Source organism: Colletotrichum spaethianum, assembly GCF_022836535.1.
Source record: "Colletotrichum spaethianum MAFF 239500 DNA, contig02, whole genome shotgun sequence".
NCBI lineage: Eukaryota > Fungi > Ascomycota > Sordariomycetes > Glomerellales > Glomerellaceae > Colletotrichum > Colletotrichum spaethianum.
In genome coordinates, this window is record NW_026054772.1 from 240,140 (window position 1) to 259,896 (window position 19,757).

At 55.5% G+C, this 19,757-nt stretch overlaps 9 protein-coding genes and 1 non-coding gene across 10 annotated transcripts; 6 read left to right on the forward strand and 4 right to left on the reverse strand.

Moving 5' to 3' along the window:
* Positions 1-1,299: 1,299 nt before the first annotated feature.
* Positions 1,300-1,494, forward strand: ColSpa_00938 (uncharacterized protein; the record flags this gene model as incomplete). Its single annotated transcript, XM_049267150.1, has 1 exon — positions 1,300-1,494. One exon carries the CDS (start codon positions 1,300-1,302, stop codon positions 1,492-1,494), a length of 195 nt encoding a protein of 64 aa, XP_049123107.1.
* A 595-nt stretch (positions 1,495-2,089) lies between these two features.
* On the reverse strand, positions 2,090-3,602 carry ColSpa_00939 (tRNA N6-adenosine threonylcarbamoyltransferase; the record flags this gene model as incomplete). Its single annotated transcript, XM_049267151.1, has 2 exons — positions 2,090-3,468; positions 3,593-3,602. 2 exons carry the CDS (start codon positions 3,600-3,602, stop codon positions 2,090-2,092), a joined length of 1,389 nt encoding a protein of 462 aa, XP_049123108.1.
* A 676-nt stretch (positions 3,603-4,278) lies between these two features.
* ColSpa_00940 (protein MAK16) lies at positions 4,279-5,291 on the forward strand (the record flags this gene model as incomplete). The annotated part of the gene is made up of 2 exons (XM_049267152.1): positions 4,279-4,301; positions 4,355-5,291. 2 exons carry the CDS (start codon positions 4,279-4,281, stop codon positions 5,289-5,291), a joined length of 960 nt encoding a protein of 319 aa, XP_049123109.1.
* Positions 5,292-6,082: 791 nt separating this feature from the next.
* Positions 6,083-6,895, forward strand: ColSpa_00941 (uncharacterized protein; the record flags this gene model as incomplete). The annotated part of the gene is made up of 1 exon (XM_049267153.1): positions 6,083-6,895. One exon carries the CDS (start codon positions 6,083-6,085, stop codon positions 6,893-6,895), a length of 813 nt encoding a protein of 270 aa, XP_049123110.1.
* A 972-nt stretch (positions 6,896-7,867) lies between these two features.
* ColSpa_00942 (GTPase-activating protein GYP7) lies at positions 7,868-10,516 on the forward strand (the record flags this gene model as incomplete). The annotated part of the gene is made up of 3 exons (XM_049267154.1): positions 7,868-8,038; positions 8,105-10,112; positions 10,164-10,516. 3 exons carry the CDS (start codon positions 7,868-7,870, stop codon positions 10,514-10,516), a joined length of 2,532 nt encoding a protein of 843 aa, XP_049123111.1.
* Positions 10,517-11,542: 1,026 nt separating this feature from the next.
* ColSpa_00943 (uncharacterized protein) lies at positions 11,543-12,178 on the forward strand (the record flags this gene model as incomplete). Its single annotated transcript, XM_049267155.1, has 2 exons — positions 11,543-11,771; positions 11,892-12,178. 2 exons carry the CDS (start codon positions 11,543-11,545, stop codon positions 12,176-12,178), a joined length of 516 nt encoding a protein of 171 aa, XP_049123112.1.
* Positions 12,179-12,830: 652 nt separating this feature from the next.
* ColSpa_00944 (quinate permease) lies at positions 12,831-14,886 on the reverse strand (the record flags this gene model as incomplete). The annotated part of the gene is made up of 6 exons (XM_049267156.1): positions 12,831-13,028; positions 13,094-13,642; positions 13,717-14,090; positions 14,165-14,392; positions 14,473-14,700; positions 14,784-14,886. 6 exons carry the CDS (start codon positions 14,884-14,886, stop codon positions 12,831-12,833), a joined length of 1,680 nt encoding a protein of 559 aa, XP_049123113.1.
* A 1,477-nt stretch (positions 14,887-16,363) lies between these two features.
* ColSpa_00945 (uncharacterized protein) lies at positions 16,364-17,926 on the reverse strand (the record flags this gene model as incomplete). Its single annotated transcript, XM_049267157.1, has 2 exons — positions 16,364-17,311; positions 17,360-17,926. 2 exons carry the CDS (start codon positions 17,924-17,926, stop codon positions 16,364-16,366), a joined length of 1,515 nt encoding a protein of 504 aa, XP_049123114.1.
* A 1-nt stretch (position 17,927) lies between these two features.
* Positions 17,928-18,507, reverse strand: ColSpa_00946 (uncharacterized protein; the record flags this gene model as incomplete). Its single annotated transcript, XM_049267158.1, has 2 exons — positions 17,928-18,079; positions 18,129-18,507. The coding sequence occupies 2 exons, from the start codon at positions 18,505-18,507 to the stop codon at positions 17,928-17,930; spliced, it is 531 nt and encodes a 176-aa protein (XP_049123115.1).
* A 757-nt stretch (positions 18,508-19,264) lies between these two features.
* On the forward strand, positions 19,265-19,363 carry ColSpa_tRNA_026. The gene is given in 2 exon segments: positions 19,265-19,302; positions 19,320-19,363. It is a non-coding gene; the product is annotated as a tRNA-Leu (tRNA).
* Positions 19,364-19,757: the final 394 nt, after the last annotated feature.

The window sequence follows — 19,757 nt, forward strand, 5'->3', positions numbered from 1 at the left end:
CTGTCACACCGGTCAGTCGCCCAGTCGAGATGCATTGGTTGTCCTTATGTCAGCTTCCCTCCCACCCAAAGCCCACCGTCCCCCACCCAACACGAACCTGTGGCCGGAGTCCTTGCAAATGAACATCTGCACAGCCTTAGATGCTGACAGAAAGACATACCCTGTGGCTGCGAACCTGTGAGACGACCTACCTCGTTCATCTCTCCCGGCCCGACCTGAGACGTATCTTCAGGCAGGCCAGGCTGGTGCTTACTTTGCACCGATGGTCCCAAGCACTCAGCCCTACACGTACAGCCTCTTCCCTGCCCATGGCCTTCCTATTCGCCCATTGCTGTTGCGGATCATATTCTATTGTCTCTTTTAGCGTTTCCACCAACGATACAGCGCCATTTTGTGTAACCAGGACCCGTCATCCTGGTTTCTGTCCCTGTCCTCTCATCCAAGGACTCGGTGCCCAAGCCACGCCCTTGGCCCTTTGCAGCCAGAAACGGAAATGAAGCCAGAGACACCCATGGATATGACAGCCTATTGTGGAGTCGCTCGAGAGCTGCTCTCACTACCTACGTCTGCCCAGAACCCTGGCCCGCGGCACCCCGGCGCATGGCCCTTGCCCACACTCTCTCGCTGCCATCTCCCATCCCACCATCTCGTCGCCCAGGTTTTCCGTCTGCCGTAGCATGTCGTACGGCCTGCAGACCGATGACAGTGACACACCCATACAGAGACGTCCTAGCCTCACGGGTCGAGTAACGAGCGGTGTCACACTCTCCAGCAAAAGAAGGCTAAAGCTTGTTCTTCCTCTTTCCGCCCCCTGTCGCGCCTTGCTCATGTCATCGCCCTTCACGTCCCAAATTTGGAATACAGAGAGAAAAAAGGGCTGCCTAGAGTCCGTGGGGGCCGTGCCGAAACCAGCATCACAAGTCTCATTTCCCACAAGCCATGCCGTTGAGGTACCCTTACCGGTCATCCGCCCCCGCGTCGCACGGAGGCTGAGATGCCCAGATCGTATCACCATGGCTGTCCTTTCTGTAAGGTAGGGTCGGCTCTTACTGCGTACCTACACGACGAGCCTCAATGTCCACGTTTGACGAAACATGGATGTCTCGACGCCTATATAAATACTTGATATATCCCCCTCTGAGGCAGGAATATTATCACCATCACACACACACACAAACCAAACAGACAAGCCGGACACAGCTCTCACATCCAATCCTTTTCACTTACACTTCATCCTTCAAACCTCACCACCGCCACCACAACCAGCTTAAAACACACATACATCCTCTCCACTTCACAATGGCCGGCTTCACTCTCATCTTCACCCCCACCACCGCCGTCTACGGACGCTCTGGCTACAACAAGGACGGCGACGACGAGGAGAACGACCGCGGCCGCTCTGGATACAACAAGGATGGCGACGACGACGACGAGTCTCAGAACAAGGGCCGCTCCGGCTACAACAAGGACGGTGACGACGAGGAGGACAAATAAACGTCTCAACCCCCCACGCACCCTCGTCTGACTCTTCACTTCATTGAGGGTGGCTAGCTTTCTTGCCGCTCAGCATTGTCACCCGCAACGTACAACCAAATAGATGGCGACGGGCAGTGGTCTAGAACAGCAACCAGTGTTTTGACACATCGGCCGCATCGCAACATGCGCACCTCGCAATCCTATCAGCATTAGACCGGAGTTTCTCTTATTCATGTCGCCACCGTGTAACCCTCCGGGGCGACACGGGAGCCAGGAGACAATAGTACTGGCGGCGGCTTCTCTTTTCTTTCCCCCTCTTCATGCATTGGGCCGGAGTTCAGGATACGCATGGTAGCATCGCGGTGGATCACTCGTTTTTATCACGGTTATGTTTGCGCGCATTGGTGTCGAGTAGATTGTTTTTCTGTGGTGGTCTTTGCTTTGTCATCTCACATTCTCCCTCTCTCATCCCTCCCCCGACATATTAGATTTAGATATACGAGGACTTCGCCGTCCGGGCTCCGATAGTTGTCTAATCGCTATTTTCCTACACAAAACCTGAAGCCCGCTTGTGTTAGTGCGTCCGTGAAAACCCGAGAGTGACTTTTCCTACTTACTTTTCGAAAATTACGCCAAGAACCTCTTCGACATCGCCCGACTCGACGCGGCCGGTGATTTTGGCGAGACAGTCTGCCGCGTACCGGAGGTGTTCCGCCGCGAGGACGATATCAGGCTCTTCGCCTTCTTCCTCGGGGTGGGCTACGGCTATGAAGTCGTCGAGGAAGCCGCGGCACTGCTCAAGCAGCTGTGCCTGTCTCGCTGTGACGCCCAACAGGTCTTGCTGGTCTGTAGGTAGGGCTGTCATGCCCGCGAACGACTCGACCAGCTGGTCGATGAGTCCGTGGATGGCGCCGGGGTCCTTTTCATTCGTACTCTTTGCTTGCGCTTCGCGACAAGAGATTGTGGTGAGCTCCGTCCGAGCCATGCCCGGGACGTGATCGGCTACCTCGCTCCTAAATCGATCAAGGAGGCCGGAAAAGGTGGACTCGTCAACAGCGTCTCGCTTGTTCACGACGATGAGACACGCCTGCGCCTCCGACGCCAACTTCAACGTCTCCGCATCGTAGTTGATCCGGAAGCCCCCGTCACGCCCCGGCTCCACCGCCGCTAGAACGACAATGATGTCGGATTCCGACGCCTTCTGCTTCGCGCGGCGGATGCCCTCCTCCTCGACAATCCCTAACGCGGGCTCGGAGAGGTCACCGCCCAGGCCCACGGAGGACTTGGTCCGGATACCTGCCGTGTCCGCGAACGAGCAGAGATACCCTCGAATATCGAGGCTTACCTCGACGATGTCCCGTGTAGTTCCTGCCTCCATCGACACGATTGACGCCTCCCGCCCGACGATCAGGTTCATCAGTGAGCTCTTGCCAACATTGGGCGGGCCAAGAAGGGCAATCCGGATGCCGTTCCGCAACAGCTCGCTACGCTGGCTGGCAGCCTCGTGCACCCGGATGCTGTGCCGCATATCAGCCACGAGCGCTGAGACATTGCTCATTAGCTCCGAGGGCGACTCGTCAAAGTGCTGGTCCTCTGAAAAGTCGATGAGGGCCTCGATCTCGCCCCTGGCAAGCAGTAGCTGTTGGCGCCAGCTCTCGTAGGTGCGCCCTAGCACGCCCGAGCTACCGCGCACCGCGGCGCGGCGCTGCTGCTCCGTGTCGGCGGAGAGCGTGTCGCCGAGGGATTCGACCTGGGCGAGGTCAAGCCTGTCATTGAGGAAGGCACGCTTGGTGAACTCTCCGGGCTCGGCGTACCGGATCAGGGTGTCAGACGGACACTTCGGTATCGCTGCGAGGACCGCCTTGACTGTTGCGGGACCACCATGGACGTGTAGTTCTAGGACGTCTTCTCCGGTTACCGTCTTGGGGCCGGGGAAGTAGAGAACCAGAGCATTTGAATCTAGAATTGGGCCGTCGCCACCGGCTTGGCTGTCTACAAGTGTCCTAACAGCCGCATAGCGAGGTTTGGGGAGTGCTTTATTTGGACAAAGTCCTTTGTAAACCTAGGTGTGTTTTAGTCAGGGGGTTAGTTTGGCTATGGAGGTGTGTTTGCTTACATCTGTGCATCCAGGGCCGGACACGCGTATTACTGCAATTCCGGCCCGACCTTGCGCTGTTGACAGTGCATATATACTGTCTTCCTTGAAAATGATCTCAGACGTTGATGTGATGAATCTTGATTGAGTTCGTGGGCCGGCCAGATGCACCAGATACCGTTGGTATAAGTGGCATGCAGCGGTCAATCCCCACGGCAGCGGCCCCGTTCTGGAAGAATAGCGACTTGAACCACTAACACATTTTACAACTTGTAAGGAGACGTTTCGGCCGAGGCTCCTCGTCGACCGAACAAGGACAGGCATGGACTAGACAGACGAAAACAACGAAGAGGAGGTTCAAAGAAAATGAATCGCTTGAAGAGCCACCGCGCCCATATTAATGATACGTTTTACATGAGTGACGGGCACTAGCTGAAAATGCAAGAGTAAAGTGAAGGGGGATAGTGAATTGAGCTCCAGTTTCGAATCCATCGCGTGCCATTGGCCAGTCGGGCCGCTTTGCATCCGATCTTATCGCGATAAGACCCCTGCAGCCTACGAAGGAAGAAAAAAAGATTTTGGACTGCTAGAGAGGAAAACCAGCGCCCCGCCGCCTCACATTTTCCTCTCGGGCTCACAGTACTCGATTGCGGCAGGCCTTTCTACAACTTACACCTCGTCCATTTTCCCCCGCCATTACCGTCACAATGGCGTCCGACGAGATCATCTGGTGAGTCAATGCCTTCCAGGTAATTAATACGGCGTTAGTTCTAACGTCACTAGGCAAATTATCAACCAGCAGTTCTGCAGCTTCAAACTCTCCACAACTAAGAAGCAGACGTTTTGCAGAAACGAAAACAATGTCACGGGTCTCTGCAACCGACAGTCGTGCCCGCTGGCCAACTCCCGCTATGCCACCGTTCGACGAGCCCCGAACAAGGACACGCTGTACTTGTACATGAAGACAGTCGAGCGCGCACACATGCCCTCGAAGCTATGGGAGCGCATCAAGCTGCCCAACAACTACGCCAAGGCGCTGGAGATGCTTGACGAGAAGCTCATCTACTGGCCCAAGTTCCTCATTCACAAGTGCAAGCAACGTCTCACTCGCCTGACGCAAGTCAACATCCGCATGCGAAAGATCGCCGCCGAGGAGGAGCGTATGGGCGAAAAACTTGTACCAAAGATGGCGCCCAAGATCCGGCGCCGTGAGGAGGCCAGAGAGCGCAAGGCAGAGGCCGCCGCAAAGTTGGAGCGTACCATTGAGCGTGAGCTTGTCGAGAGATTACGTTCCGGCGCCTACGGCGACCAGCCCCTCAACGTCAGCGAGTCGATCTGGAGAAGGGTCCTCAACTCCATGGAGAAGGAGGGTGAGGGCAAGCGTGACAAGGACATGGACACGGGCGTCGAGTCGGATCAGGAGGGCGAAGAAGAGGAGGAAGACGAGGACGACCTGGAGAAGGAGGTCGAGTACGTTTCCGACATCGAGGAGAGCGACGAGGAGCTCGAGGACATTGAGGACTGGCTCGAGAGCGACGAGGACGCCGAGAACGATGACGAGGAGGACGATGAGGAAGACTCGGAGGACAGCGACGAGGAGGCGGCCCGCAAGGCTGGCGACAAGCGGAAGCGCGGCCGCGCGGTCAAGATGAACCAGAAGAGGCTCAAGCAGAAGCAGACCGAGGAGCGGCCCAAGATCGCGGAGGAGTTGACCTGGTAGTAGAGGGGCTCGGATGGATTTCCATTGGCGTCTGGCGCGGATACCTTAACGGCTGGGTACGGAACGGAAAATCGAAACTTGGGAGCATTGCGCATACCATTGCATGTTGTGATATACTATCAAGAAACTGTTAATGTTGCTGAAGCACCGTTTGCATGCGCGTTCTCCATCTCTGCGTATTTGTCGCGTATCCTCATGAAACCAGGCTGTTGGTTGCTGTTCTCGGCCCGAGGAATTCAATTCATTCCAGCCCGCCAGACATGACGATGTCTCTGGTGATCATCCACACCCGGATGAGAAAGGCAAGGTTTGCGCGTCCCAAAGCGGCCATGATCCATGCCACACCGAAAGTCGCTAGTGCCGGGGTTCTTCGGTGAAGAAGACATGGCGCCTCAATTAGTGCAAGTCCCTTTAGAGCAATGCGGGTAGGCCCAGGCCCCCACCACCTTGCATCGTTCCGCTGGGCGACAAGTGTCGGACCCAGGTCGCTTCATTCCCTATCGTTTAGACCGACTTATGTGAAACGGACCACTTCAAGCAGCCCTCCAGAATTAAAGCAGTCTGACGAAAACAAGTCCTACGGCTCTTGGGTTCCCTCTTCTCCTTTTCCACTCCATTATTACGACGACCTACCTGATAGCGAGCGAGCGACATTGTCCCACGAACCCCCCGACGAGAAGCATTTGGCACCCGACCGGAGCAGAGCTCTTTACCCCAACCTAACCCGTCCGACAAACAACGTCGGAAACCGTCTTTGCCCCGCAGGATCCTCGCGGCAAGGAACAGGCACGATGTCATCTTGGTACTCGAGGATCCTCACCAACACCACCTCTCAGATTTCGAACCTGCAGAGTCGATTGTTGCAGAGCGAAAATGACGGCGATACCGAAGACGATACCCACGTCTGCAGAGTGCTGAGGGGCTACTACACCGAGAAAGGTCGACCCTTCCCAGGCTGGCTGCCGCCCGACCCAAAGGCACCGCCCCCAGTCACTCCGGTCTACGCTCAGCCAGCCCAGCAAGTCGGCTCGCGATACGGAGGTCTACAACAGCCACAGCAACCCGGCCCTGCTACGGGCCTAAGTTCGCTCTGGGATAATAACGCGGCTGCTCAGCCTCGACAAGATGCCATGAGCCTGCGACAGGGCCGCGGGGCCCCGCCGCCAATGCGAGGCGGAGAGCAGCCCACGAGACTGAGCCCATTTGCACGCGCTGGCGACTCCGGGCGAGAAGAGGTGCAGGCTCGACCTCTGCCCAGCCAGCGTGCGGGCAGCTACCAACAGAGCGCGGCTTACGGAAGAGACACGACGAGCACACCGCCGGGCAGCTCAGCAGGCGGCTCGGCACAAGATCGACTTAAGCAGCGACTCTGGGGAGGTGCGAGGACAACCAGTCCGGCTTCCGGGGCAGGGGGCCAAGGGCCGTTCCAACCACCGGCAGGCAGAGGAGGCGGCGGCGGCGGCGGCAGCGGCGACTACGAGGACCGGTTTGCTCCGGGAGGCATGTACGATGGAGGTAATGCAGGCGGTGGGGGTGGTGGGCGGACAGGGCTGCCCAACGGGCCAAGGCGGCAAGGTCTCCCAAGCGGTCCTCGGATGAGGTGAGGCGATTTGCGAGAAGAGGTATGAATACTTTTGCGGCAGGTGGGAGAGGGGCATATTGGTGAAGCCGGGGGACTGCTCTCGGAGTGTCGTCTTCGCGACGCGGACATGTGTGACTGGGTGCTTGGCGAGACCAAACGCAAACCATCAAATTCTTGCGAGGATCTGCGGGTCGTACCTCGCCATTTGAGGACGCGGATATGGATGTTGCTGGAAGACATGTTGACCGAAAGGTGCGGAAGCAGAGCTGAGGCACACATACACACAATACAAAACTAATAACTTCGCAATTGGGACTGGAGACGCAGCTGATGACGAGCTACGCGATATCTCTGTTTTAGGTTGCTGGATAAGCCGCAGATACGACTCTTCTCTGTCATCGTCATCAAGCGCATCTTGGTCTGTAGGATGTCATATGCATAATGGGTCGCTGTTTCTGTGCCTCTGGAGGCCGAATGTCGAGACTGACGATGGAGCGAGTTGATTGCGCGTGCAAACACGCAGCAGCCTCGAGAGGTTAGCCCGGGGGCGTGTATGACGACGCATGCATGCTGCAGATGACATGGTTCACCGCGAAGCTCCGGGTAGCTGTACTGCTATTACGCGCTAAAAGGCTGCCTGGCCGGCGGTACAGATACAGTGGGAACAGCCCCTCCGAGACATGGATGCAAGCTTTCGCAGCGGGGTGGCCACGCCCCTCAGAAGGCGTCGACGACTGCGCAGCACCCTTGGACTGCTTGGCCGCTCGCCCCCAACATCCCATATCATTAGCCACACCTCGCTCACATGCCACTTCCCCAGACCCTTTGCGTTTCCCTCCGTCATTGCATTTCTACGAGAAACTCTAACTGTCGAGCCACAGTCGCTATCTTTTTTTCTCTCTGAATAGTTTCACCCAAGACAAAAAGGCCTGGGAGCCTTGTCTTCCACCTACCTACCTTAGTCTGTCTTACATCATTACAGAGGCGCTGCACGATGACCTCAGACTCGGACCCCCCGCCATCGGCGAGCGCTCCACCACCGGCGCGACCTCGATCGCCTTCGGGCAGTTTTTACGCTCTGAGCGACGACGAAGAAGGGGATTACAACACGATCACACATACAGAAACTGGCCGGGGCGTCAAACTTCTATTCTCTAAGAGCAAGGTGAGCCGCGAAAACTACCATCGCCACCCCACCAAAGATCGGAACTGACGGAGCTTCACTGCACAGGTTTACGTGCACCCCACGCCTTCAGCGAAGGACAATATCCCAGGCTACATAGCTCTTCTACAACAAAAAGGAGGCCGAAATGGCCGTCCAACTTCCTCCTCGTCGCGAGACTCCCAGAACCCAACGGCCTCCGATCTGCTCCTGGCATGGCTCCCCGAAACGTCCCTAGGCGAATCCGAGAGCATCTATGTCAAGGTTGACCTTAGCGAAGGAGAATCGCCTCCGAAGCAGTCATACCTCGTACCACCTCCGCCGACCGTCACATCTCACCGGGGCTCCGTTGGCACCTATGCGTTCGCCATCCCGGTTAGCGCAATCTACTCGCTTCTCGTGAGGCCGCCGAGCCTGGGCTGGTGGTTCGGCTCCTTGATCATCAACTCGAGGGCGGGCGACAGCTTTCCCGCATTATTCTTCCACGACAATGAATGTCAAAGCACAATCCTCAAGCGAAAGAGGCGGACAAGGGACAGCTTTGATCCATTCGGCGATCGAGGGGAGATGTTCTGGGGCGGCGACGAAGTGTTGCGCTGGTTGCGACGTTACGTCCCTATTGAAAGATCCGGCGCGGAGCCCAACATCTACCTGGTGGACCCCTCGAAGGAGGATAGCGAGGCTTTCAGCGGCAAGCTCACTTCCAGTACCGCTCAGGTTGGCTTGAAAGATGGTACGGGAACCCGTGCTGGCGGCGCCGGTCCCAGTGGCGACGCGCAGATGGACCCGTTTGTAAAGTTTGTGAAAGAGACGGGCTGGAACATCATGGAGAAGTTCAGCAAGGTGACCACCTTTACACGGCGGGCCGCGCAAGACGTCATACAAAACCCGAACGTCCCTCCGCAAGTTAGGCGACTTCTGCGAAACCCCGAGGTGCAGACACTTCAAGATGAGTTCGACAGCGCAAGGATATACCTCGCGCGCTGGGCCATGGGGATTGCTGAGCAGAGTGAGCGGGATCGGAGCCAGAGAATATGGACGGCTAAGGAGGTCCTAGAGCTCGAGGACACCGATGTTGGGGAGTTCGAGCTCTTGGACGGGAGCAGCACCATGTCGCTGGAAGACAGGAGAAAGCCGGTGACGCTAAAAGAGTGGAACACGTTCTTCGACCAGCGGACCGGTCGACTTTCAGTCACTGTTGATGAAGTCAAAGAGAGGGTCTTCCACGGCGGCCTGGACCCTGACGACGGGGTGCGAAAAGAAGCGTGGCTGTTCATTCTCGGGGTTCACGACTGGTATAGCACATCCGAGGAGCGGAAGGTCCAGATTGCGTCGCTCAGGGACGAGTATGTCAAGCTGAAAGGCGCATGGTGGGAGAGACTCGTAGACCTTGGAGGCGAGGGCGAGCAGGGCGAGTGGTGGCGTGAACAACGTAGCCGTATTGGTAGGTTTTCCGACGAACGACTAGGAGATGCTTGTGCTGAAACTGTTGCAGAAAAGGATGTTCACCGAACAGATCGAAGTGTTCCTATTTTCGCCGGAGAAGACATCCCGCACCCCGATCCTGACTCTCCCTTTTCCGAGGTTGGCACCAACGTCCATCTTGAGCAGATGAAGGACATGCTTCTTACGTACAACGAGTACAACAAGGATCTGGGCTACGTGCAGGGCATGTCCGACCTCCTCGCCCCGATATACGCCGTCATGCAGGACGATGCAATTGCCTTTTGGGGCTTCCAGCACTTCATGGATCGTATGGAGCGCAACTTCTTGCGCGATCAGTCAGGAATGCGGTCACAGCTGCTCACCCTTGACCATCTCGTCCAGTTCATGGACCCGAAACTTTACGCGCACCTGCAGTCCGCGGATAGCACCAACTTTTTCTTCTTCTTCCGCATGCTGCTCGTCTGGTATAAACGGGAGTTCGAGTGGATGGATGTCTTGCATCTGTGGGAGATTCTCTGGACGGACTACCTAAGCAGCAGCTTCCATTTGTTTGTGGCGTTGGCCATCTTGGAGAAGCACCGGGACGTCATCATGACCCACCTACAGCATTTTGATGAGGTCCTCAAATATGGTACGTTACTATGTACTCTGATTTCCAGCAACAAGCACTAACAGTGAACAGTCAACGAACTCTCCAACACAATGGATCTCGACTCAACTCTGATTCGCGCCGAGGCACTATTCCGCCGCTTCCAGCGCCTGGTAGAGGCAGTCGACAAGAAGGGCAACTTCCCTGGGCCAAGACTCCGAGACCTCGGCTCTCCCTCCAAATCATCGTCATCCGACCAGGACCCAAAGCCCGGCCAAAGCAGTGCCGGGCCAGCGTCACCACGCAAGGACACGGGCAAGGCGCCCGAGGAGTCGCAGGTGAAGAAGGTCATCACACCAGAGTTGAGAGAGTTGCTTAGTCGCAAGGTGGTGGTACTTCCACGCAAAGAGGTAGCGAAGAAGGGCGACGGTCTTGGGAGATCATGAACATCGCAACAATCACGATAACGCGGATGAAAGTTTCGAATTTGCGCAAAGTCGGATGGGAATTGGTGGGCGCGCATCTGGGCGCTGGGGCGCCTGGACTAAATAGCGATTTGAAAGCAAGAAAACACGCGGCATCGTGTACGATACTTCCACAAGAGAAAACCCTGCCGGCTTTCCAAGACCCTGAAAAACCCATTGGTGACTCACTCTGTCCGAAAAGGAGGTGAAATGTCCCACGTGTGACGCCAAAAAGGGGGTGTGAAAAAGGGGGCGCGGATACCCGGGCTTGGGGGACAGGCGTCTCCGGCTCAGGGACAGCCGCAGTCTGGACAAGTTTATTGTTGGGCTGGAAGTGCAGACATTTGTTGGGCTCTGCTGCTCTGCCACAATCCTGGTCCCGATCTAATCTGATCTAAACCTCTAGATGCGTGTCTAGTCGATTTCCACAGCGACATGGTCAGCTTTTGGGATTGGCTGCTCCCACCTTTGGCTCCAGAGCTAGCATCGTGTCCCCTTCCCCCCTTTTGAGAATCCAGACGTGTGACCTCACAGCGCATCTTAGTACCAACGTCATGCGTGGGTGGAGGGGGTTAACGTGGTCATCCGGGCAAGACGGCCTGTAAGCTGAAGTAATGGAAGCATAATCACTGCCCCAGACTAACGTCGGTTTAAGGGGTTAAGGGTTTCCTGGGGAAGACGTAATTAGGTTGAAACAGGAAACCTCTTCCAAGTTTTGGGCCATCTTGAGGGCTTGTGGTGGTATATAGTCAAGCCACGACGTTGGGCACCCCCTTTTTTCCCCAGAGACATCACACGACTTTGCAGCAACCTTGGCTTACACGACAGAACCCTGAGCAGATTTCTCTGGAGTCACGTCTTCGGACTCACGTTTTTCTCGTCTTACTCATTAGCGGCCTCAGCAACCAGAAACAGGCAAAGGCAACCGCGAGCAACAAGGGATATAACACCCCATCGAGACCCCCCGATCCCACGAAGAAAAAAGGCCCCGAGAGGACCCTCGCGATCATGTCCCGCGACGGTGATGCCCCAGTCGTCGAAGCAGATAAAGCGTCCGTTGTCGTAAACGAAGTTGTCAACCGGCCCGTCCAGAACGAGATCGTCGTCGCCTCGCGGCCGAACCAGCTCGCCGTCATTCCCCCTGGGGCGCAGATCATCAACGAGATCAGCACGACAGAGGTGTTCCCCCACGGACACGTACCGATGGGGTTCCAACTTTGCACTCAGTGCCGCCGCTGTAAGTTACTGCCTTTCGTATACTGTCTCCCTTGCTCCTATGTGTCTTGAACGCGCTCCATCCAGATCGGAAACATGCGTTGATCTCGTCGTGTGTCGAATGGCTTCTAACGCCCCACAGACTGGCATTCCTTCACCGACACCACAATCTGCTACCGCTGCCGCTCCTCCCTCGGCTACCGCGACCGCTTTGACGGCCGCTCCAGCTTCAGCTATGGCTCGGGGTACGGTTATGGCCACGGCTACGACCGGTGCTCCTACTGCGAGCGCATCAGGATCTCGGAAGGCGTCGGGCACCACGGCGGCATCGGCATCTGCAGGGACCGATGCGGAAGGCCCGCGCTATGCCGGCCGTTGCCGAGGAGGCTCGCTTACGAGAAGAAGACGGTGAAGCGGTATTACTACTGAGTCCGTCAATGGACCTTGACAGTGTGAGCTCCTGGGTACTGATGTTGGGTACGTCGACGAGCGGGTTGACTTTACCTTTTCGTTGTATTATTTTATTTTGAGTGGTTTCTTTTTGTGTCAAGCATGGGGCTGTCTTTCTATGGTCGCTTTTTCTTTCATCTTCTTTTGTTAATCAAGATTGTTCGCTCTGTTTAACGACGCACATCAGATTGGGGCGACGTGCGTTTTTGACCTTCTGGTGAAGGATATCTAGACTCTTTTCCTTTCAAACGCAAGTTTGTCTTCTGCTTTCGTTTCTTATACTTTTCCTTTCACTTTTACCTTTTCCTTTCTTCTTCTGGTTCTCTTCTTTCTTTGTTTTTACTATTCATTAGGTTGCTTAAGTCAAATCCATCTCAAAAGCTTTGACCTGGGACAGTCAATTGCACTTGTGAGCCCAACTCCACACGACCATCTTGAAGGATGCTACAGGATAGCTCTGCGGACATTTACATTCAACGACACAAATGCACGACGAAGGAAAAATTGTACTATGAATGTCTCTTCACTACTTAAGCTACGCAAGTAAAGGTGCTCAAACACCAGGGTGTCGCCCGGGAAACATGTAAAAACACAACGCCCTACACCATAAATAGCCCCACGGTTGCTTTAGCTACTGAAGTTTCTCAGCGGGCTGCTCACGGACACTTCCAGCCCTAACCTCGGGCTCCTCGTCGATATTCTTAACCAGCTGCGTGACGCCAAACAGCTCGTCCATCTTCTCCAGACTCAGACCCTTGGTCTCGGGGATGAAGAAGTAGACGAAAGTACCCATGGCGAAGCCGAACGAGCCAAACATAAAAAACATACCCTGTTGAGAACATTAGCTTGGTCCTCAACTCATATAGCCAAGTAAAAAGTGATGGAGTGACTTACATAGCCCTTGTAGCCCATTGTCAGCTGCATCGTCAGGACGGTCCGGGCGATGATGAAGTTGAACAGCCACTGCGTCAGGGCGCCGAGGGCGACGTTCATGGCCCGCAGGCGCGCAGTCGGGATTTCGGAGATGACGATCCAGCAGCATGGTCCCCAGCCGAACTGGAAGAATACGGTCCAAAGGAAGATGCAGGTGATGGCGACATAGCCGAAGGGCGGGATCTGGATGGATGTTAGAGAGTCTTGATCGCGCACCCTTTGAGACCAGATGTGCGACCTGGTCCAGGAATCAACCAATGACAAATGACTTACAGGCTTCCCCTCGACAGGCGGGTTCACACGACCATAGATCCCAACAATGAACATGGCCAGCCCCTGAGCGAAGCCGGTCCAGATCAAACTCCATCGACGGCCTAGTGAATCGGCGACGAACGTGAGAAAGCAGGCGCAGGCCGCGACCTTGACGACACCGTACACGCCCGTCGCGAACAAGGAGGACTTGGTGCCGTCCATGCCCAGGTTCTTGAAGATCTGCGGGGCGTAGTAGTTCTGCACCGCAATAGGCATCAGCATACGAGAGACCGCTCAAGTGGAAGAGAAACAAGGGTCACATGTCCACTCACAATGGCATTCACTCCAGCCATTTGCTGGCAAATCATCAACAGCACCGTCAGAACGGCGCGCTTCCTATTGCCGGGGACGAGCCACATCTCCTTGAGGAGCGTGATGGCGGTAGCGTCGCCGACAAGTCGGCGCTCCGACTCGAGTTGCTCGGCCATCTCATTAAGCTCACTCTGAACATACGAGTGGTCGGCAGGCAGGCCCCTCAAACGGACGAGAATGTCTTTGGTTCGCTCCCAGTGGTCCTGCTTGGCGCACCAACGCGGGCTCTCCGGACAGAAGAACATGCCGATGGACAACAGCACGGCGGGGACGGCTTGTAGGGCCAGAGGCACGGCATACAGTGCCTTGCCGGAAATGTGGAGGAGACTGCCGTCTATAATCTAGTTAGCGAAATTTCCAATGTTTTTCAAATGATGCTTCTGTTCTTCAAGCAAATTGGGAACACACAATTGATCCAGAAGGCCATCATAGTTCCAGTCACAATGAAAAGCTGATAAAAAGCCGTCAATCCGCCGCGGATGGCACGTGGTGCGCACTCGGAGACATAGAGAGGCGTGAGCATCGATGCGGCGCCGACGCCGAGACCCGCAACGAAGCGGCCGACGAACATGAGGGGGAGGTTGCCGTGCTCGGCCGAGGCAGCTTGGAAAACGACACCGATGGTGGTAATGATGCCTGCGCGAGAGTGGTTAGTTGGGATGTTCTGTATTTGTTCCGTCAATGTTGATAGTAGGGGTCCATGGGGACCGAGTTACCTGTAACAATGAGAGACCAGCGACGGCCGAACTTATCCGTGAGGTAGGGAGTTATTAGACACGCAGCGAAGCAGCCGCCCTGGAGGGTCGAGACAATGTTCTGGTCCTGGTTGGACTTTTCAGCCTTGGAGGCGTTGTAGTAGCCATATTGCTTCTGGGTCGATTCCATGGCGAGGACACCGCCGATGGCACCGATGTCCCACCCGAATAACATGCCGCCGAAGCAAGCTGTTGTAAAGAGTGATCATGTCAGTATTTTGTGGTAGGTAGGACTTGGGAAAGGGTTGGTGTGTGTGTTGTGGAATACTTACATGCGGCGGCCAACGCAAAGACTCTCCATCCGTAGATCTCTACGGGGTCCTCCTTCATCGCATCGTTCTTGACAATGCGACGGAGGAAGCCGGCGATAGCCATTGTTGCGGAGAGAAGAGAGAGGCTTGTTGGAAAATGTAACCAAGATGTTCTTTCGTCAACTTTGCAGACTCGGTATTGGAAAGCTTTAGACCTCAAGGGTGACAATCACCTTGTGCCAGACAACAAGGAGAAACTGAGGTAACATTGAGCTCGAGTATCGTAGATCAAGAGCATATTTATATCAACACTTACCACTACAACTTGAACACTCGACCGTCTACTTCGCCAAGAACCCCTTTTGACAATGAGCTTCCCGGAGTCGCACATTGTGGCGGAATGAGTTAGGCTTTGGACGGTGGAGGGTTAGCTATCCTCCTCCATACCACGAATCACCTGGGTTGCCATCGCCTCCTGGTGATGAGGACGAACCGTCGCAGACGTACATAGTTCAAGACAACTAATCTAGTGCCGTCTCCCCGCCACAAATGAGCGAAAACCGTCACTGTCATTGGCAGCCCCAGGCCGGCGATCTCAAAGGGCTTTCGAGGTCTCTAAACCGCCTCTGAGGCTGCTGGCGATGTTGTTCTGCCATGTATCTGATACCCGGCGAGCGTTGCCAAGACACTGTTGGGTCTTGGAGGTCACGAGAGGAAACACGAAAGAAGGAAGAAGAGCATGGTCTGTCACCGACCTGAATGGTGGAGGAAATGAATCCACCAACAGCTGGGGTTTCTGTCAGAGATTGTGGCTTTTTAACGCCTCGCTGTCCATGTGCTTGGCATTAAACAGTCTTGACCTTGTCTGGTGAAAGATAGACGTACTGCGCTGCCTTCAAAGTTTGTGAAGTCAGGAGGCATCAGCAACATGTTTGATATCGGGAACGAGCTAGCGCAATACCAAGAACAGTGTCGACCCAGCGCTTGCATCTACACTCCACACCATTGTTAAGCTTATCGAATGCTACAAGCCCGTCCGCCCCGCTTTGGCCGTTGTGTATTGTCCCAGTTCAGCCAGAATGCGGGGGATGGATGGGGTCGATTGCAGTAGTGTAGAGCTTACCGTGAGCCTACGGGCCCAGCAACGATGCCAACCAGCCGGAACCCGACACTGCGGATGGGTGGATATGGGGCCGGTGAAGCATTTCCCAGGATCTCATGGACGGAGCTTGTTCGTAGGGTCATATAGGGTCACTCTTAAAGATTACTTGAATGACTACCAGTGATGGTTTACGCTCTTCCATTGAGCTCATCTCGTGGATTTAAGCGTGACATGTATTAGGACCTCCTGGCTAAAGTCTTATGTACCATTGATCAATAGGTTGATCCTCCAGCCCAACAAACAGCTTGTACATGACCGACAAGAATACACTTTCCAGGTCGATCATAAGGAGCTTCCCCAGATTGCCCAGCCTTAGGAAGCACAACGGTGGCTTGCCAAGCCTCTCCACATTCGTGGAAAATCGGCAACCCGACGAGCGACCGGGACACCCCAAAACCACCTTGGTGGCGGCGCAGGCCATCCCAACAATGAGGACTCACTAAGAAGCACTCATCTCTGCCTCGAGCCAAGATGGGACTGCAGGTGGCTTCTCCCAGCCGTCCAGATAGCTCTGCTTGGGGACGCCCTCGCCGTTCGGCTTGGCGTAGATGCCTGTAATGTACCAGACCGACTCGTCCTTCTTGATCGTGTGCTGCAGCGTCGGGATGGCTGTGCGATTCTCGACCAGGTTCGAGTTGGGGTCCGCGTTGACGAGATTGGCTGTCCGCTCGATCGAGCCCTCCAGGGCCTTGATGCCCACGGCGCCCTTGGACACGGCGAAGGCTCCCTCGCTACCCTTTGCCAGTCCTTCGGGCGTGTTGGTGTCGTAGTTGCCAATGATCTTTGGCGACGTGCCCTCGCCCTTTTCCGCGTCGTAGAGGTCGAGGTATCGGCCGTTTGTCGAGTTCTCGTTGACAATGGCGAACGACCCATCTGCGGTCATGACCTCTCGGCCTGCCTTGATGTGGTGGATGCGAAGGTGCCAGTTCGGCGTGGACTCTTCGGGAGGCACCAAGATGGTCTTGATTTCGACGTCCACAAACGGCTTCCACACCGAAACGAGCACCGGCTTGTCGTGTCTGGTTTCAATGGCGGCGTACTGTGAGAGCCGCCGAGTCTTCCAGTACTCTCCGCCGTCGTCTGACAGACCCAGCTGCGAAGCCAAGGCGTACTGCTCGAGAGAGAACAGCCCTGGGGGCACCGAGTAAGCGTACGCACTCGAGTAGGCGAACCCGCCGTACTTGGCGTGGGTGCCCTTCATCGGGTAGCTGCAAGCTTGACCAGACGACAAGAGCATGCAGTGGCCGCCAACGTTGCTCATGATGTGGCCCGGCTGTTCAAGGGCTTTGATCTTGGGGATAACGCCCCAAGCCTGCTCCTCCTCGGAGGTCCAGAAAGGGTGGTCTTCGGGAACCGCGAGGCAGATGAAGGCGAGGCAGGCCCAGTACTGTGAAAGATTAGCGGACTGGATCGTATCTGTCTAATAAGTACTTACTGGGCTCCCAGGACTGTTGTAGTTCTCTGCCATATACATATTCGGGTACGAATAGCCCACTGTCAGCGTTCCGCTCGGACTCCACATCTCATGCTGCGTCTGCCACCATCGCAAATGACGCATCACGATGCCCTTCACCATACCCCAAGTCAGGGGGGCCGGCAACTCGACACCGGCATAGGCGAGGGCACCCCAGAAAGACACCATCGCGAAGCGGTAGCCGACGCTGCGGCCGAAGGGGATGGCTCGGCCTTCCTCGTCAAAGTAGTGGGCGAGATCGAGTGCGACCATCTGGGCTCGCTTGCGGAACTCCTCGGCCCGTTCAGGCTCGTCGTCGCCGGCTAGCTTTGCGTAGAGAAGCTGGAGGAATTGGATGGCGAAGCTGGACGAGTAGTAGTCCATCTGGTGGATGCCCTCCGGTCCATCGTTGGACCAACCGCCACCCCGGTAAAAGGTGTCGAGGTGCTTGATGTCCGCGTCGAGCCGCTCTTGTGAGAACTTTCCTCCGTTCTTCTTCAAGCCCAGGTTCGCAAAGACTCGGAACCAAAGCCAGTTGGTGTTTGGCATGCTAAACGGCCTTGTCAGCGTTGAATGTAGATATCGTTGGTGTGCTTGCCCACTTCTTCTCGTTGATGGAGTTGCCTAGCCAGTTCTCGACATTAACACGCTCCTTTTCAGATAGGTTTTCCCAGATTGTCGGCGCGACGGCAAGAGAGAAGCCTAAGGCGTGATCAGTCCAAGTTGGTCGCACGACTACGTCGAACCATACCGAGAGGGCACATCTCAACCATGCGCTGGTCATTGTCCCTCGGGAAGCCCCAGTACTCGGGGTTCTCGGGGTCGGTGCCGGACTTGATACCCTGGATCCACCATTCTGTACCACGATACTCCCCGCCGCCGGCCAGGAGCGCGGCCAGACCCCAGATGGGACGAAGGATGCCTTCGACTTCGGAGGCGGCTTGGTCGAACCGCACAGCAGTGCCTCCAGGACACTTGACGCGGGCTTTCTGGGGAGAAAAGAAGGGCTCAAGGGGGTCGAGGAGGGTCCGTAGGAGCTCTTGGACCGATGCCCTGTCGGTAAGCTTCACTTTGGAGAAGGGATGAGCACCATTGTAGCCCAAGACGAGGCCGGTCTTGGGTTCCTCCATGTTGCGCAATGACTTGTTAACAATAGGCCCTTCTAGATAAAACGATTAAGCAGAGAAAGTCTTCAAGAAAAAAACACAAGAAGAAAAGTAGTGTAGAGCAGACAAATGTTTGGCGGGTGGGAGGGCCGTCGAGGTCATAACCAGCGCCTACGCAACAGCTCGCTCTAGAATTACTCCGGCCAACCTCAACAATACAACACTGGCGACTTCGCCGTGCCACGCAGACGTCGGGTTTAGATGCGGGATGGCCAGATAGCGGGGCAGCTTCGGAGGAGCTTCGGCCAATGCCATTGCTCAACCAGGAGAAGGACAAGATCGTCAAGGAGCTTGTTGCGTGGAGGATGAGGGGCTCGCGCCCGGTCGACCATGGGGTTTGGTGGGGGTGGAGAGCGAGGGGGAGGGGAAACCGTGTCGCGGCTAAATGGGAAATGCAGAGACGAGCATCTCGGGGACCATTCCGTCCGTTGAGCCGTGACGGCGCGGGTGCATACTCTGCAGGCTAAGTATGTAGGGGGATCACTGTTGCAGACTGACAATGCATGTGTTGTCAATCCAGCGAGGAGTGCGCAGGTCTTGTACGCGCAGGAAGTCCAACGGACGAAGACGCCGTGCAAGCCGCATTTCCGACTCGAAGTCGCTCTGTAAATGAATTTTCCGAGGCAGTCCATTGTAGCTCTGCTCGTACCAACTGGAATGCCCCTCAGCGTGGTGTCGCGGTTGATATTATCAAAACTCATTGAGATACCCAACAACATCCGGAAGGGTGGCCGAGTTGGTTATGGCGCCAGGTTAAGGTCAGCTTAACATCTGTTTCCTGGTGGGGCAACCCGCGCGAGTTCGAGTCTCGTCCCTTTCAAAACTTGTCTTTTGTATTTTTGGACAATCATTGCTATGGCTTATACACGCAATACATTGGTATCCCTGGTAGCTTTGTTGCACCTGTCTGATTTATCGTTTTTACTCCTCCAGTCAGTAAACACCAAGAGTTAGCTGGACGACAATCCTCTTAATATTGGTAGGTGATGATGTGTAAGTCTCACATTGGCGTGGGCAAATTGTCAGGGTTCTTGAGACGTTCCTACAGACTTACCCTCTATCTCTACGCATCTTGCGAGCCATGACGACGGCTACATCTCGACAAGCTGTACACCGTCTTGATTTTTGAATCAATCACAAGTCAAAATTCACAGGCAAGCGGACAAGTCAATCTTTTGTGGGTGATGCGTTGCTGTACAATCGCAGTATCGACA